This window comes from Oryzias melastigma, linkage group LG12 (genome assembly GCF_002922805.2).
Source record: "Oryzias melastigma strain HK-1 linkage group LG12, ASM292280v2, whole genome shotgun sequence".
Lineage (NCBI taxonomy): Eukaryota > Metazoa > Chordata > Actinopteri > Beloniformes > Adrianichthyidae > Oryzias > Oryzias melastigma.
In genome coordinates, this window is record NC_050523.1 from 2,671,457 (window position 1) to 2,690,301 (window position 18,845).

The window sequence follows — 18,845 nt, forward strand, 5'->3', positions numbered from 1 at the left end:
TCTGTTTGTGGAAACCGAAGTTACCAAACCAAAAGTACCCAGCCGGGATTCGAACCAGGGCCTCCTCGCTGTGAAGCAAGAGTGCTAACCGCTGTACCACAGTTTTGAAGTTTAAGATCTTTAAATCCTCCGACACATGAAATATACCAATTTCAGTGATGAAAAAGATGAAATTTTGGAGCTACTGCCTCCAAATTCTTCATCCTTGGTCATCTTCATCTGCAGATGAAAACACCAAAACTTTAAAAAAAAAAAAACATAAATATTTGTTTCTGTTTTGTCTACGTCAAGGTTGCAGTTTTGGCTGAAAATCTGATCAAAAGAAGTCCTCATAGGCAGAATATTGAGATGAATCTGACGTTACCATGGAAACAAAGTGGTAGAACCTGCACTGAAAACAGTGAAACATTGGATCAATTAACAAAAGTTATTTAATTTGTTATATTTAAAAAAAAATTCATCAAATTAAAATTGCAGAGGTTTTGTTAACTGATATATGTTTCACTTTTTAAAAAGTATTAAAATTGTAGATGCTCAAAAATATGGGAAATGTAGTTTAGAGACCCACTCTGATGAAAATTGTGTTTTTTTAACATCCTCTTGTCGTATTTTTCTGATGATGGAGGACATTTACATAAAATGAACCTGTAAAAAGTGAAACTTTGGATCAATTAAATAAAAACTCTGTAATTTGTTAAATTAAAAATGTTAGTTTTGATCTACTTACATTTTTATTGAGTAAACCATTTGATTAAACCTAATAATTTTAAATGTAACAAATGACAGAGATTTTGTTAATTGATTCAACGTTTCACTTTTTACAGTGTAAGTTTTAAATTGCATTTCTGAGTATTTCTTTATTTAAATTGCTGTGAATCGGGAGCAGACGATATAATATGCGATAAAATGAGATGTAAAAATATACGCTGGGCGGGGCCATGAACTCATTGCTCCGCCCCATTCTAAACTGTAATAACTGTGAAAATGCTCAACATTTTTGTTGCACCAATAATACCCGTCGGAGTTGTGAGGGGCTGTAAGCTAGAGGGAGAGTGTAAACAGAGAGCTCTCAATTATGAGTCATGGGTTGGGTGAAGGGTGGACTTTGCCGAATACCTCAGAAACTATTCTAAGCCCCCTCCTTTCTCCACAGGAGTGCAGATGGATCGGTCAGGACAGGTTTCCTCCATCGGGCTTCCAGTTTGGAGTTCCACCTGAGCCGGGCGTGTCTGGTGTCAGCGATATGAGTTCAGAGCCCGCTAAGATGTGGATCGGCTCGCCTTCGGCAGGAATCTGACATCTGGACGAGGCTCGGATCGAACCATGGACCTGTTATGGTGTGGCGTGGGACCAGAGCTGTCCTGTTGACCCATTTGTAGTGCCCTCTACCCCCGCCCCATGCCACACTTTCTTCCTGAATTATGGAAATCTTGTGGAAGACTCTGACTTGGACGCTGAGCCTGGTGCTGATGGCGGCTTCCGAGTTTCAGAGCAGGCTTTCCTACAACTCTCAAGGTATGACGAAGACCGCCGAAGGCTCAGATCCTGTCACCTACGGTGTCCCCATGCCTCTATTCTGTTTCCTGTCTTTGCTTTGAAAGAGGAGTTCCTGTCCTACCTGCAGCACTACCAGCTGACTGTCCCGGTGCGGGTGGATGAGAAAGGAGACTTCCTGAGCTACACTGTGAAGCACCAGCGACCGGGCCGGCGGAGGCGAGGACTGGCGGACCCCGCGGTGGGCTCAGACCCTCCAGAAACCCAGATGTTTTACAGGCTGTCGGCCTACGGAAAGCACTTTCACCTCAACCTGACGCTCAACCCCCACCTGGTGTCGAAGCATTTCACGGTGGAGTACTGGGGCAGGGAGGGGCCCGAGTGGCGGCACAGCGCGGTAGATAACTGTCACTATGTGGGATTCCTGCAAGATCAAGACTCTACGACAAGAGTGGCCCTCAGTACCTGCAGGGGTCTGGTGAGTCACACCTGAAACTACTGTAGGCATCAGTTTACTGGCTGATAGTGAGGACCAATATTTCCCCTCCAACTGGGGCCAATAGCCGATATTTAAGTATCTACAATTACACTAAGCTTAGGTTTAATTTTTGTTTCTTTATGAGAATGCATAACTTTTCTTTCTACAACACAATCACATTATACTTGACTGTTACAGCCCCAAAGGGACACCAGCCTCAGTCTGGGGCAGGGGGGGTCAAACAGGCTGTACAGAATGAACATTTATTTAACATCCTAAAACAACATTTTTAAAACTTTAAAACTTGTAACTTTTTAACATAATTATGAACGAGATATATAGCATCACTGGCAATAATGTTAGTGAGAATGCTGTTAGCTGAACTTGGCCACTGAGGATGCTAATGCTGATAGCTGAGGATGCTGAAGGTGATAACTAAAAATGTTGAAGCTGACAACGTTGAAGCTGACACCTGAAATCACTCAAGCTAATAGCCGAAAATGCTAAAGCTGATGCCTGAAAATGCTGAAGCTGATAGCTAAAAACGCTGAAGCTAATAGCTGAAAATGCTAAAGCTGATGCTTGAAAACGCTGAAGCTGATAGATAGCTAAATATTAGCTAAAATACAGAATTAGCCAAAAAACAAAAAAAAAATAGTTAGACAAAACAGCTAGTATGTAGCTGAAAAAATAGCTTAACTTCAAAATCTCCTAAAAAACGGAAAAAGCCGAAATTAGCCAAACAGTTAGCAATTAGCTAGCAGCTAAAAAGCTAAAAGCCATTAGCCTAACTCCAAAACAGCCTAAAAAAATCAAAAAGAAAAGTCTAAATTAGCCAGAACAGCTAGCATGTAGCTGCAATATTAAACTAACTTTCATAATAGCCTAAAAAAACTTAGTAATTCCCAAATAGTCCAAAAAGCTAGCAGAATGACAAATTTTAAAACTTTTTTAAACATCATTATAAATAATTAAAAGGCAGGAATATTATTCCAGAATAAATCAACTTAAACCTTGAATAACTTTCAGTATTTTACTTTCCATAAAAATATATTTTGTCAAAATAATACAAGTTAAAAATAAGCACAAGATAACAATAAAATAAAATGATCTGGAGGGCTGGATAGAATTACCCGGAGGGCCGGATCCGGCCCCCGGGCCTTAACTTTAACACATGTGGCCTAGGGGGAAGACCAAAAAGCTAATATTTCAGCTACATGCTAGCTGTTTTGGCTAACTTAGGCTTTTTAAATTTTTTTGGCTAATTTGGTCTGATACCAACACTGGGACCGATATATCACCCGTACCAACCTGAAACCGTGCATCACTTACCTGTCAGAGAGTGTCTTCTAGAGTCTTGATTACCTCACCTCACTCTCCTTAAGTGGTTTTTAAACCGTGAGTGTACGACCACATCTTTTTCTGTTTTCTAACAGAACCGAGTAGCACATTAACGGGTCTAATTAGGCCGTCTCGGCTTGTAATCCTCCACAGACTGCGAGAACGTCCAGCATGTGTTTGTTGATCAAGAACGCTTTAATAGCTGCCGTTCCAACGCGCCTCAGAGAAACTCTAAAGAAGGAAGAAAGAACCGCGCTTCTCATTGGCAAATCGAATCATGCGCTGCAAACATGTGGCCAAATGTGCTGGCAAGACCCAAGCAGGCTGTAATAAATTGAATTAGTGTTTGCTCTTTTTTTCTTCCAGCACCAAAAATGGGAGAAAACTGTGTCTGTGCTTTAATGTAATCAGCTGTCTGGACGGTATGAGATTTTGACATCACACACGGCCCAAACACTAAATCCAAAGCGCTTGTGCACGCTAGTGTGATATGTGGCTAATTGCTTTTATTGTGGGTTTTCTGCAGCCAAGTCAGTGTTTCCTATAAACCCAGAGTGAGACAGTTCTTGGAGTTTATGCTCCAGACTGGCTTTTGAGGAGGGAAAGAATGTTTTAATGCTGGTTGTTTGGGGATGTGAGTAAAACTTGTCCTTAATTTGGAAGATGAGGTTTGAAGAGGGAATTGTTGGACTCAGCAAGACCAATGGTCAAAGATGAGTCAGCAAAAATCCCACTCAGATTCTACATTTTCCATGAAAGCAGCACTTTACTTGCTGAAAATGGCTTTTTCTGGCATTTTTATGAGGATGAAGGACATATGTAAAGAAAATTAAACTTAAATGTTGAGTATTCCTTCATTCTAATCACTGTAAATCAGGAGCAAACAAAAAATGCAGTTTAAATACGAGTTATTTGGGACAACACGACCTCCCTGTTTTGGGTTCTCAGCAATGGGGAGGAGAAAGGGGGGTGGGGGTGCTCTGTGCTAATGGCCCCGCCCACAACTCAGAAACAAATTTTCAAACTCCTGCCGCTCTGCAGAAACTATGTCCTAGGAAACGAAAGGCTTTTGATTTGGGCTAAAAATGACATAACTGATCTAAAAACCATTGAGGACGCTTAAAGAAGAGATCGGAGAGGGGCTATCCAACACCTCAGCTCTGGTTCAGTTTGTTTTTCTAGTAAAATCAAACTTTTCTTTGACATTTTTATGGCAATAGACCCAAATCTGGACCATCAAGTTTTTCAAAATGCAAACAAACATTCCACATTTAATCAGAAGTCAAACAATCACTAAAATCCTTCTGAAGCATTTTTACATCCAACGTTCCCTCGTTTATATTCAGATTTACTTTCTAAAAATAACCGTCAACTTTATCACATTTTTTAGCATTAACTCAATTAGTTTGTACACTAGTGCTGCGTTTCCATTACACATACGTGCAAAACTTTTTTCAACTAAATAAATGGTGACAGACGTGAACAAATCTTTGATTTACAGCAGATACATTCACATTTCTGCCACGCCACTAGCGCTCATCATCACCTATCAAAGGAGACGTCGGCAACGGGTGAAGGGACTTTTTGGAAATCCCTGTTGGTGATTTTACAGAGCGATGTGGATCCAACAATTCTGCATGAGATACTCAACTTGTGGTGCTCGCTGGTGGTGCAGCCACTGTAGGTCACATGACTCATTTTATTTGGAAATAAATGTTTTCATTGCAGTTTTGCGGAATATATCAATTTTGATAGGCCTCAGAAACCACCTTCTCCAAGCGCAAAAATATATTTTTTTGATAAATGTGATTTTTTTCTAATTGTTTCTACTAGCTGAATTTATCATTGCAAATCCACTTTGAGCAATTTCAGTTAATAGAAACACAGCTTTTGTTTGTATAAATTGCACATTATTTACAAGTTAAGAAACAACAGCAGGAGAGATTTTAACAATAAGAAAAAGAAGTCGCAAATATTCTTTAAAGACCCACTCCAATGAAAATTGTGTTTATATGTTTGACATGTTCTTGTAGCATTTTTCTCCTAATGGAGGGAAATGTATATTCAATTCAATTCAATTCAATTTTATTTATATAGCCCAATATCACAAATTCAATTTGCCTCATTGGGCTTCATGCCTGTAGTTTTTACAGATGCACAGATGGAGTCATAAAATATGCACAATAGGTAAAAACTAAACAGACTATAAAGAACGGTCATCCCTGTCCTTAGACCCTCCCTCGCGGTAAGGAAAAACTCCTAAAAAAAACCTGAGTCAGGAAAAAAGAAGAAACCTTAGGGATTCCCACATGAGGGAGAGATCCCATCCCAGGACGGACAGGCGATACCAGAACGGTTAAAGAAAAGTTAGCTGCTAAAACTGCATATATGAGTAGAGTTCATTCATATAGAGCTGAGGGACGAGTGATGATTAAGATGATTATATATGATGATTATATAAAAGAACTAAAGATTAAAACGATGTTTTTGAGTATTTCTTTATTTAAATTGTGTTGGATTAGGAGCAGATGAAAACCCGCAGTTTGAAAAAGCTCAAGTTTAGCAAGTAAAAAAAAAAAAAAAAAAAGGTCAGATTTGGGGCGGAGCAATAGCCATGGGCGGGGCTAAAGTCTCCTTTCTTCGCTACAATTTTGATGCATTCACTTGCAGTCAAATAGTTCCGTGAACATCTTAATTTTCCTGGTCTGAGCTGGAATCTGGATCAAAACTCTACGTCTGGATTGCTTGTTGTTTTTTGTTGCTATTCTAATGTTAGCTTGGGTTCATGAGGTGCTTTAAGCTAGCACGAGAAATTAGCTGCAGCTCTGCAGAAACTATGTCTTTAAAAAATGACATTTGGGCTAAATGATCATAATTCAAAGATCACTGGATCAATGATGATGACGGATGAGTTCTATGTAGTTGGAGTGGGACTTTAAGCAACATTTCTACTGACTTTAAACTAAATATCTTTTATTTTCTTGTTTACAGAAATGAAGTCAGTCTAGTCAAATTTATAAATTTATTATATATATATATATATTATAAATTGATGATAATCTCAAATAATCCTGAGTGATCAGAGTGTTTAGGAGTCTTACAGACAGCTAGAAATGTCTCCTCTCTGTTCGTTTGACTAGAACAGGAACCTTTTACACCAAAAGAGCCATTTGGTCAATTTCTTACAAACCAAAACCCAGAGAGAGACGCCAAATCCCAAATTATCTTTTATTTAAATTTATGTGCCCATTAAGATATTTCTTTTAAAAATGCAGCTAACTGATAAGTACAATAATTATGATATTTTTCTTAAAATATCAACTTTAACTCCTTCACTTTTGACAGCAGCACATACAAGTTCCTTTCAAAATAAAATACAAAATAAGATCTTCCTGGTGCAGAAGTTTTACCTATTCAAAATGCAAGAAAACCACGTTCTATCATTGTGACAACTACTACATGCTAATGTCCAGTATAGATTAGAATATGTGCTCAACTTAACTAATTTGATATTTATTCAAACTGTTATAATTGTTCTTAAAGGCGAAGAGCCACACAGGACGGATAGAAGAGCCACATGTGGCTCTGGAGCCTAAATGGATTTTTAAAATATAAATTCAAATTGTGAACTTAATAGTTTATTAACTTTAAATGTTCAAGGTTCTGTTGAGAGGTTTGTTGTTTTGAGTCTTTTTACCTTTCAGTTTAGAAAAGTGACTCTACAACTTAATTGCTAAAACAATTTTAAGATTTGATTGACAGTTGTATTATTCCAAAGATTCTTGAGGTTTTCAGAGCGAACGTCAAAAGAAATCGATTCCGTCAGGTGCTATGGATCACCTTTTTTTTTTCATTTTTTCATGTATATAAAAGCATAACTCGCCCTTTCTGACCTCCTTCTTTTCTCTCCTTCTCCTACAAGCACGGCGTAATAACCACAGAGGAGGAGCAGTATTTGATAGAGCCTTTACAGAACGCGTCTGCTGCCCCCTTCAGTGACCGCAGCCAGAAGGAAGAAGCACACCAGCATGTTATTTATAAAATGTCTGCCATTCCCTCACCACAAGAGCAAAGCCAGGAGTTCAGCTGTGGCATTTCAGGTTGGTGAACCTCCATCTGGGTTGTGGGTGGGACTGACGTAAAGGAACAGCTAAACATAGCAGGTTAGCGGAAGTGCTGGTTTGGTTGCCGGCCGAGGTTACGGTAGAAGTGAGCGGACCTCTTGTGTCGCTCCTGGACTGGACGCCTTTCAACCTGCGAGTGAACGTCTCGCTCCAGAAGGAATAAAAGGCCCTTCTGTGCACGAGGACGACCGAGACGGAGCGTTCTCGAGGCTATTTACAGAATCACACAGACGTAAAGAATCAAACTCTGTTTGTTGAGTTGTGACAAATTGGAAAAAGGAGGAGGAAGCTCGCCTGTCTTAACATGTACAGCTTTTCACCGAGCATCTGGGTCATAAAACAAAAGCTTTAGCGCCGAGGTTCAAAGGGCCACATTCCCCATCGACATCTATCAAACCGGCTTCTCTCAACAGGCAAAGTCTCCTCACTGATAACTCATCGACCTGTTTGTCCTGTCCACAGATCTCATAAAAAGCGATGCACCTTGCCAGCTCAGCACGTCCTCCGCTCTTCACTCGTCCCCTCACAACCACGAGCGGTCAAACAACACCCACCGACGGAGGCGCTCCGTCAGCTCCGAGCGCTTCGTGGAGACGCTCGTGGTCGCCGATAAAATGATGGTCGGTTACCACGGTCGCAAAGACATCGAGCACTACATCTTATCTGTGATGAATATTGTAAGTTTGATTTGCTGTGGAACTCGTTCCTGACTTGTGGACTCGCTGACACGTGTGGTACACATGTCTGACTTTGTGTCATTTCTTCTTTTCTGGAGGTCAGGTTGCCAAACTTTATCGTGATGCCAGTCTGGGAAATGTTGTGAACATCATAGTGACCCGGTTGATTGTTCTCACCGAGGATCAGGTAAGAGAACTTCCAGCCCTGTTCTAGGATCTTTTCCTCCACCGTTAAGAATGATGCACATGAACCGAGTATTTCAAGGGATTTCCATGGAAGGCCAGAGCAGACAGATTATTCACCATATGGCCACCAGTTCAGATGAAAGACATACTCATGCATCTTCCCTCAGGGAGTCTCGATTGAGGATTGTACATGCACTCTACATGTGTATATGTGATGGGAAAAACAGCGTCCTTCCACATCTGCTCCTGACATCCACTTCTTTTATGGAAGTATGAAGCTCAATAATTGGGGAAATCTTTGATTATTAACGTTTTACTCGTAACAGTTCAGTGATGAGATATAATGTTTAATGAGTCAGATTAAATCAGGGCATAATTCCTCTTTGTCTTTGTGGCTGCAGACTAATACCGCCTTTATCTACTCCTCCTTTAAACCAATTAGCACCTTCTGCCATAAACAGGTTAGAGCTGTAACAGACTCAGCCATCGTCTTCTCTGCAGTCTTGTCCCAGCATGCAGAAGATGGATGATACAGTACCCTGTAGAACTAGCCAGCAGGAAACTTCTCAGTGCTGATAAATGACCAATGTCACACTGCGATACCCTGGAGTCGACCGCACTTAGAATTTAGCTCAATACAACCCAACAGTACAAGTTTGTAGACTTGTATGGTCCCCAAAGACATTAAATCTTAAGCTATATGGAGAAACGCTACGATTAAGTCGACTGATCGAAGACTAATTTAATACTTGATTAGTCGTTACTTTATATTATATGGAGTCAGAGTGTAGTAAAGTTCAAAGTTATAATCACTTTATGCTAGCGTTGTGGACTTTTTTGGTATTTATTAAGGTTTTTGGGGCTATTTTGGAGTTTAGCTAATAATTCAGCTACATGCTAGCTATTTTGGCTAATTTAGGATTTTTTCATTTTTTAGGCTAATTTACAAGTTTAGCTAATATTTCACCTGCATGCTAGCAATTTTGGCTAATTTATGAGTTTTTTCAGTTTTTAGGCTATTATAGTGTTCAGCTAATATTTCAGCAACATGCTAGCATTTTTGGTTTACAGGCTTTTTTTGTTTTTCTGGCTAATTTAATATTTAACTTATATTTTAGACAGCTGCGTTTTCAGGGATTTCAGCTATCAATTTCAGCATCTTCAGCTATCAGCACTTGTATCTTCAGTGACCAAATTCAGCTTACAGCATTCACACTAGCATTATCACAGGTAATGCTATATATCTAGTTTTTAGTTAGTTTAAAGCTAATGATGCTTAAGATGTGTGATTTACATCCAGTTTGCTCATGACCTGATTAGTCGACTATTAAGATAATCATTTGTGGCAGCATTATACCCAATGAAATTATGTTATGCCACTATAGTACACTATAATGATACAGTAAGCTCCAACAAATCAATATGATGTATGTATGGTGTTATATGATCTGTTTCTTGTCCTACAAATTAATTTAGTTGTATTTATCCACCATGTCTTAAAAGTACGGTCAGTAGAATATTGTCTGACTATAAACTGGTCCATAAACACATCAAGGCTTCACACGGAGCAGATCGTTAGCATTAGCATCATGCTAATGCTACATCGCAGTCACCAAATCAACAGTTTTTAAAAAACTTTTGGTTTAAGTCCAGTGGGATTGTCTTCTAGTTCTGACTGGTTTCTGTTAAAAATCACCAGATGTTACAGCAGGAAGATGGAAGTGACCGCGGAGTACGGTGGCTCGCATGCTTTTGTCTACCTTGCAGACAAAGGAAGTGAAGACATAAAAAAATTTACCAAAATAAGAGCTAATAAACATAAATAATTATGTCCTGGCTGGATTGAGTTGGAGTCACTTGTGGAGATGTTCATCAATAAGCCTAGAGTGATATTTGGTTTTCAAGCAGAAAGCTGCTTCCCTTGTATGTGGAGTCAAACGTGGTCAGTATGTAGAGAAATGTTTTCCTCAGACATGGAGATCTTTGGGGAGGAAGGACTCCTTTGCTATTTGATCACAGAGCTCCTGCTTTGGTTTCCCGCATGTCGTGTTTCTGGACTCGTGCATTCTTTGGCATCCTGTCCATCAGTAAATGGCTTTTTAAGTTGGCCTAAAATCCAGGCAACTCCGAGGAAATAGTCCTGAGCACGTGGTCGGGTAGTGAATGAGGTTCTCTTTCTGAGCTTAGTTTTCTGTGATGCAACTTCATGTTTCAATGGGAGTTTGTTCAAAACTTTTATGTTTTGTCTCATAATGTTATTTCACATTTAAACTGTTTCTGAACATGAGAGACATGCTGGTTTAGTGCTCCAAAAGTGAAGACTTAAAAAGTTTTGCTGTCCACTTTTGAGGTTTTTCTAGAGAACGTCAATAGTTTTATTTTTGTACGTCTTTTTCTCAGTGTTCTCCTTTTCCTCACAGTTCTCATCTGCAGCTGGTTTAATCTCTTTTCTCTCTTGGGTTTGTTTGTTTCCTCAATAAAAGATGACGTGGTTTGCTAATTCTGTATCTGTTTTCACTGATTCATTCCTTGTTTCTTGACATTTTTGAGTGGAACAGCCTAAAACACACATATTTGGTTGGGTAGATGTCTTAAGATGCATAGAATTGGTTTGTAAATTTCTACTAAACTAGCGTAAAGTTTGCAGCAGCAAAAACATTAAGATTCCATTTGGAACATCATTTTTGTGATGTTTGTTGGTCTGCATGGGACAGGGTCAGGGTTTGGACCTGGACTCTGGTCTTCCTGTTCTGCCTTGTTTCCATTGAGCGGTACGGTTCAGTCCAGTTCAGTATTTTGTGCGTTTCTGTTATAAAATTGAGCCAGACTGAACCATACTATTTTTGGACCCCCGTTGGTTGTTGGTCCATAGAAAAATGTAATGGATTGGTCTTACGTTTGGCTCTGAACTGTAACAAATAAAAGGGGAGATAAAGCCGGTTTTAGATCTCTAAGTACTTTTAATATGTTTATAGAAAGAAGAAAAACCAAACTAACAAGAGCATGAAGATGAGGTGTTGAATGTGTCTGGGTATGAAGTGTATGTTTGTAAAATGGAGCAAACAGAACCAAACAGATGAGGTCCGATAGGGAGGAAGCTGAGAACCCAGAGCTGCATCGACGGATCTAGCTGTAGCAGGAAAACCAAATGAAGAGTTCTCTAGAAGAGCCTCCTAGGTGGTTATTTTATATCTAATCACCTGATTTCTAATACCTGTACCTGTGCAGGAGGAGGAAGAGAAACAGGGCAGGAACCAGAAACGCGGTCATAAGATCTGTAACAATTGGTTACATTGATAAATGGAACGTTGATAGGCAGCTGGTCATTTTGATAAAAGAAAGCACCAAGAAAGAGGCTGTATTCCTCCAACAATCTTCACTCAAACAACATGAAATGTTTTGTACCAAAAAGAAAGTGGAAAAAAATGAGCTGCTGGACGACTTCTGTTATTGTTGCTGTTAGTGTCACTTTTGCTGTAGTCGTACAACTATGACTCAAAGCTACACCCCGCATGCCGTGTGACAGTCAAACTGGACCATTCCAAACTGGACTGTACCATACTGAGGAAACAAGTGACCTCTGATTTAAACAACATGGTCTGATGTATGCTATGATACAACACTTTATCTACACAATCTGTTAAACAGTACAATTTAGCAATAGAACATTTAGAGAGATAGGTTTCATGGGTTACATGGTGGGGTAGCGGTTAGCACTCACAACGAAATGGAGCCAATTAAGTCGCCATTTGGAGCCAGTCGACGGTGATTGGTCCAAGTTAATCTGAGTCATATTTCTGGGGCGACTACAGTCGCCAATCATGAGTGAGCATGTTGGAAGTCCTCACTCCTCCCACTGAAAGCGGCTTGGGAGAATCTGTCAATCAAATGTCGGAGGTGGGGGTCAGTGGGCTTTCACTGAGGCCTCTGATTGGTCAGTTTATGTTAAAAGACGCAAACTCGCGTAGCGCTTCCTTGAAAAGGAGAATTTGCAAGAACATGTTAAAAAAATGCATCAGATCAAGAATGTTATTTTGACCAATAGAATGACTGAGAATAGCTGTTTATTTCTCTATAGAAGTCTACGGGATTTTGGGTTTATGGAACCACTCCCTGTATTGAACATGAGGGGGGAGGAGTCATGCTGTCCAGTTCTCTACAGTCTATGGGTGGGATAGGCTCCAGCAACCCCGTGACCCCAAAAAGGTTTCAGGTGGCTCAGAAAGTGGATGGATGGTTACACTGCAGCTTATGGCAACACAATGTAGTATATAGTATGACGCAACACTATACATAATGCAACCCATAGTAGCACAATCCAACACTACACAAAACTGATGTATATGATACACAATCTGGTGGAACACTTCAAATAATGATGTAAGGAAGTACAATTACAACTAAAAGTGACACACAACGTTGAGCTGTTTACTGGGATGTAACAAGGTACAATAGAATGTTCTATGGAGTAAAATGTTTTGGCTCGGATTTTGTTTGACATACTGTATATTGTTATGCTGAATCGCCTTCTGTGTGTTCTGCAGCCAAACCTGGAGATCAATCATCATGCAGACAAGTCTCTGGATAGTTTCTGTAAGTGGCAGAAATCCATTCGGTCCCATCACAGCGGAGGAAACAGTATTCCAGAGAATGGGATGGCTCATCACGACAATGCCGTCCTCATCACCCGGTAAGAGATCACTCACTCAAAAAGAGTTCCTTCCTCATCCGTTTTGATATTAGAGTCCCACTTAGACCATCTTTTGATCTATTTTCAAATCGTTGCCGGTGGTCTTTAATTATGATGATGCTGTTTTTAGCCAAGACAAAATAGTTTCTGCAAAGCGGCAGGAATTCATGAAGCTGAATACAAACGGGGTTAGAACGCACTAAACATGCTTTCTTGAACACATGTTTAGCCCATGAAGTTCACACTGGACAAACAGGGAGGGGCTTCTTCTTTGTTTTCCTACTGTTTACTAGCGCACATTTATAAATTAAAGAGAGGCCGCAATTATGAAATTCTTCTTCATAATCAATTTTGTTGAACAGTTGTTACTTGGATGAATTAAAAGGGACGGCATCCATACATCACTACCAAATCTGAGTCCCAGATTGGTTAAAGTTCAACCTTGTTTAACTTGTAACACATTCAATAACAGGTTGTGTACAAAAACTGTTGTAGAAACGTGTGTAGTTACGTGCAAATGTTATAAAAAACCCCAAAATGTGTGTTTTACTGTTTATTAGTCACTTATTTATGTTTTTTTTTTATTTTTTATTTTTAAGTCTACTTTTTATCAGTAAATGCTTTTTAATATTTTAGCTGTTGTTTTTACTTTTATTTAAACTTACAACGCCTTGTTTTGGCGAGGTCATTTGAAGGCGCTATATAAATTAATTAAACGTAAACTTAGAATCGACCACATGTAGGGTGGTGAGAACGTAGCTTCAGAATTCACCTGTGAGTTGTGGGCGGGGCTGTTAGCACGGAGCAACTCTATGGAGGGATTATAGTATCATCCGATTTGTGCGTGCGTAAATCTTGATTTGTAACTCATACATTTTTTGCGTAACTTTGTGTACTTGTAATTGATGATAGTATATTTTCTCCATACAGCCCCTACCCCTTTCCTATCACCCATAACTGAGAGCTCTCTGTTTACACGCTCTCCTGCTAGCTTAGTCCCTCACAACCACAACAAAAATGGCGACCAATATTGGCGCTATCCAATTGTACAGTTTCGATCCAGATTCCAGGTCAGAAGAGGAAAACAAAGACGTTCATGGATCTATTTGTCTGCAAATGGATGCATAAGAACAGAGCAGAGCGGGAAGCACGTAGCCCCCCTCAGTGAATCTTCAAAAATTTAATATTTTTCACTCTTTCATCTGTTCCTGATTCTCAGTGATTGGAATAAAGAAATACCCAGAAATGAAAAAATAAACTTAATTTAAAGAACATTTTTATTCGAAGGGGTCTTAGTTGTGGTTTTCTTTTTTGTGCTTCTTTCTTAACAGTTGTCAGCAGTTACATTTTTATTTTTCGGCCCCCCGGGATAAATATTTCATGAATAAATATTCTAAGGGAATAAAAATAACTTGCGGTGGTACGAATTCGCTGTACCCGTCACCCTGGAATATAGGCCAAGGATGTTTGCAGTGAAACGGCGCTGCTTTTAGCACATAACTTAGCAGCAGAGAAACCTACTTTGTCCTGAGAGAGGACGGTGGTGATGAAGTGAAGCCTCCGTCTGGATTCTCATTAGCGAGCGCTTCCTTGTTTTTCTGTCAGCTGATGATCTCCAGCTGTTCGAGCTTTGCTGTTCATTTCTGGCTTCAGTTCTGCAGGAAAGTATTCAAATGCTTGTTTGTAGAGTCTGTTCTGATGATGGGGAGGGGGGGGTATCTTTTGGAAGAAAACTAGATTCAACAGGCCCTTTAACCTAACATGTCATGTTTAACACTCCTTACATAGTGAGGAGGACATTACAACCTGCAGGAACAAACCAAACTTCTCTTTTGAAGTTTTTTGCATCAGTTTGCTTTTATTTGAGCAGAAACATCTTTTGATTGGTCACACAGGAGATAACACACACTCAGTACAAAGTAGGGGTGGGTGTATCAGTCTGAGTATCGATACTAGTGTGATCAGATCAATACTTTCAATATTTTGGTCGCAGTTTTTCTTTAACACATACAGAGTTCATGCAAGTGCAGCGTCTGTCAGTTGTGTTGCCAGATTGAGGACAAAACAGCCCAATTTAAGTAAAAACCTGCCCAATTTGTATCTGGGAACACTGTGTGTCTTTGTAAACCACACCCCGCCCCCCCTGGCTGCTCCTCACACCTTGCCCCTCCCCTTCTTGCTTCATCGGAGGGCGGAGTCATTAAAGAGCCACTTATTAGCACTGATGAGGGTTTTTTGTCATGTTGTTTACATTTTTCTATCATATATATATATATATATGTGTGTGTGTGGGGGAGGGGGGGAGGGGTGTTTTTGTTGTTGTTTTATGCCATTATAAATATTCATGTTCTATATTTGATATATGTTAATTTTAGGTTGTTGTAATTGGTTAAATAACTTATTTTTTTGCCAAAAGTCTCTGTTCTGCGTTTTATTATACGTTTAATTAACAAAAAATTTGCATTTCAGAAATTATTCTAACATTTCAAGTATCGGTATCAATATCAGTAATATAAGTCCTGTAATTACTTGGTATCAGATCATTACCAAATTCCCGTGTCGCCCGCCCAAGTACAAAACTAATAGACCCAAAATGAAGAACATGAACAAAAAAACCCCCCAAAAATCTGTATCTGATTAAAAATAATGCAAAACAAGATTATTTATTATTTTCAACAGATATTGACACTGAAGCCTTGTTTAACCAAACTAAGACGTTCTGCTTTGAAGTAATTTCATTTTTAGATTCATGTTTATCACCAGAACCTCAACCTATTACAACATGTCGCCGAAATTAAGTTACTAACAGGATCAACAAAAGTGCAAAAACACAAAAACTGAACCAAAAACAACTTAAAAAAACACATTTGTTTATATGGCACCTTAACATTACTGAAGTTCAACATTAGAAAACAAAATATTAAAACAAAACATAATAAACAATATAAAAATATAGAACAGTGAACCATGACGAAAAGCAGAAGCAAAAATGAACATCAGAGCAGTCTCGTGCTGTGTCAAAATCCTGGGTGTAAAAATTTATTTTAAAATGTTTTCTTGAGGAAAAAAAGAAAAAAGGTCTCAATAGACAAAGAGCTAAAAAGATTTATTCTGAATTCAATCTGGAAAATGTCTTTTTTTCTTTATTCGGGTAAAACTTTAGATGAGGTGAAGCAAATCACTAAATATGTTGACAAAGATAGTTCATATATTTGTTAAGCTTGTATTGGTACTCGTTAAATATTACGATTTGACACTCTGGGAAATATAAGACTTTTTGGGGATTTTTTTGTCAGTTTTGACATTAATATAAAGTATTTTAGTAACTTTAAACCTGTAAATATTCTCAATTTCTAATGTTTTAAAGATATATTCATGGATTACAATCATTTTTTTCACATGTTTGTTCCCATCCCAAAATAATATCATGATCTAATTTTGGTTTTTAGTAACAATTTAGAGTTAATGTCTCTCCCCCACTCATACAAATCCAGTCATTACAAAAAACATTTAATCTAAATAAGTGTTTTTAGTCCAATTTAACCCAGACTGTTTCAAACTATCCATAGAGGAAATGTTGGATCTGCTGGTTTGGATCCACTACAGTGAACACACAGAGGGTCAGTGGTCCGTGGACTGATCTCTGACTGGAGCGGTCAGCTTTAGAGGAAATGAAGGAACAAACACAAAACACTGGAAGATGGTGCGGCTGTCCTCCTCGCTGAGTGAAGTTCAGTTCATTACTGTTTGTTGTGACTCTCAGCATTTGGATCTCACATAAACAGCAGTTGTTCATCTGTTTCTCGGCTGGTTCCTCCTGAAAGTGACCTCCAAAAGCGTCGTTTCCCTCTCAGTCCCCTTCAGGACACAGTTGGGAATGTGACCCGTCCCACACAGGGACAGACACACAAGGAAATGGGGTAAATGAATCCAAACAAATGGGTCGAGGAAGGAAGGAGAAGAAGAATTTATGAGGAGATGGAAGAAGAGGTGACAGGAAATCAGATTAGCACTGGCCTTAGTTTTAATAGATTAAAAGCTCTGGTAACGATTACATCATTAGTTTGAAATGTATCTCTAAGTGTTCCTCTCTATTGGATTACCTGCATTTGGGGTTAGCAACCTTCACATTCATTCTCCTCTCTTCTTGGCCTCATTTTTCTAGGTACTTGAGTGATCTCTGCAGGTGTGATCCAGGTGTTTCTCCAGGCCACAGCTCTTTCGTTCTATCGTGTGTGGATAAAATGAGGAATGGATCAGGAACCATTCCTTCAAAAGAGGAAAAGGTTCAATACTAATGATGTTTTTGCCTTTCTCCCCTCATCTCAGGTATGACATCTGCACCTACAAGAACAAACCCTGCGGGACTTTGGGTGAGTGATGTTTGCTTCTTCTTCAGCTCATCCTCAGATGGATCTTGTTCCCCTTTCAGCGTCTCATTAGAAGTAGAAGAAGCAAATTGTTTTCGTGAGACTCAGCTGTTAATTTTGGGGTTTTTCTAGCTCCAGGGTGCCCAGCTTCAGGTTGGGGGGAGTTCTGAAACTCCTCTGTCCATTTGAAGCCCCACTCCGATCATCTTTTGATCTATTTTCAAAGTGTTCCCAGAAGTCTTTTTCTTGGACATAGTTTCTGCAGAGCGGCAGGAGTTCAGTACTAGTTCACTACTGAAGTGTGGGCGGGGCCGGCGTCCAGATACATTTACACATCATCCAATTAGAGCAGCTGACTCCGTCCAATTTTGTATCAGCATCATCCCAGACGCCTCACTGCTGCCGTCTACATTCATTACAATGCCAACAATTTTCCCTGGTCTCCTCTGGTCACCATTAGGAGCCATCTCCAGAGTACTGAGCACACTACATCTCCCAGCAACCCCAGCACACACTCCCTGGAAACCGCTCAGCTGATTGACAATCCCCCATATGTTACTTAAGTACTGCACAGAGCCTCACTCAGTGCGAAGTATTGTTTGTGCCACCCTCCCTGCATTACTGAGCGTTTCTATCTGGACCTGATCTCCTGTTTCTGTCCTGCTTCATCTCTATTGCCTGCTGCCTGCCCTGACCTTCGCCGGAACTCTAACAACTCAAGTCTCTTCTTGGATGATCTTCTTGTGAACTTGTGAACTTTTAGCTGTGCTTAGTTCCTATCTGAGCTAATAAACCATGTGGAACCAACTAGCTTACAGCCCTTCACACACACAACCTAACATTATAAATATAACAAAAATGGCGACCAATATGAGAGCTATCCTTTTGTACGGTTTTGATCCAGATTCCAGTCGGAGGAAACAAAGACGTTCATGGATCTGTTTGTCTGCAAGTGGATGCATTGGATGGAGCGTAGCACGGAGCTTGTGGTGTATTTTATACGTCACAAATAGGACTGCCACGATTGGTCAAATAATCGACAACAAATCAACTAATAAAATAGTCGACAACTAATTTTAGAGTCGATCTGTCGTTACTTCATATTATATGGAGTCAGAGTGGAGTAAAGTTTAACAAAGTTGTGAGTGTTCAGCACCAAAAAATTGACTTCTGATGTATTTGCATTGCATCCACTTTGCGCATTACTCGATTAGTCGACTAATCAGAAAAAATAATCAGTGATTAGTCGACAAATAAAATAATTGTTTGTGGCAGCACTAGTCACAAAAATGATCTTTTTCAAATTACATTTTTTCTTCTGCTCCTGATTCACAACAGTTTGAATAAAGATACTCACAAAGGCCATTTTAATCTTCTTCAAATATGTCCTACATTTTTAGAAAAATGCCACAAAAACAGCATTTTCATCGGGGTGGGTCTTTAAGGTGTTTCCATTGGGGGGTGGAAACAGAAAAAGCATGTGAT

At 39.5% G+C, this 18,845-nt stretch overlaps 1 protein-coding gene across 2 annotated transcripts in view; it reads left to right on the forward strand.

The window, feature by feature from the left end:
* Positions 1-18,845, forward strand: part of adamts6 (ADAM metallopeptidase with thrombospondin type 1 motif, 6) — an 89,773-nt gene that overhangs the window by 1,434 nt on the left and 69,494 nt on the right. The window contains exons 2-8 of one of the 2 annotated variants that reach the window (XM_024298598.2): positions 1,154-1,515; positions 1,602-1,972; positions 7,236-7,413; positions 7,900-8,114; positions 8,218-8,301; positions 12,845-12,990; positions 17,320-17,363. In XM_024298598.2, coding sequence (XP_024154366.1) covers positions 1,422-1,515; positions 1,602-1,972; positions 7,236-7,413; positions 7,900-8,114; positions 8,218-8,301; positions 12,845-12,990; positions 17,320-17,363 — 1,132 coding nt within the window. In that variant the 5' untranslated portion in view covers positions 1,154-1,421. Of the gene's footprint in view, positions 1-1,049; positions 1,516-1,601; positions 1,973-7,235; positions 7,414-7,899; positions 8,115-8,217; positions 8,302-12,844; positions 12,991-17,319; positions 17,364-18,845 lie in introns of those variants that run through there. The other variant, XM_036214623.1, reaches the window with a different exon arrangement.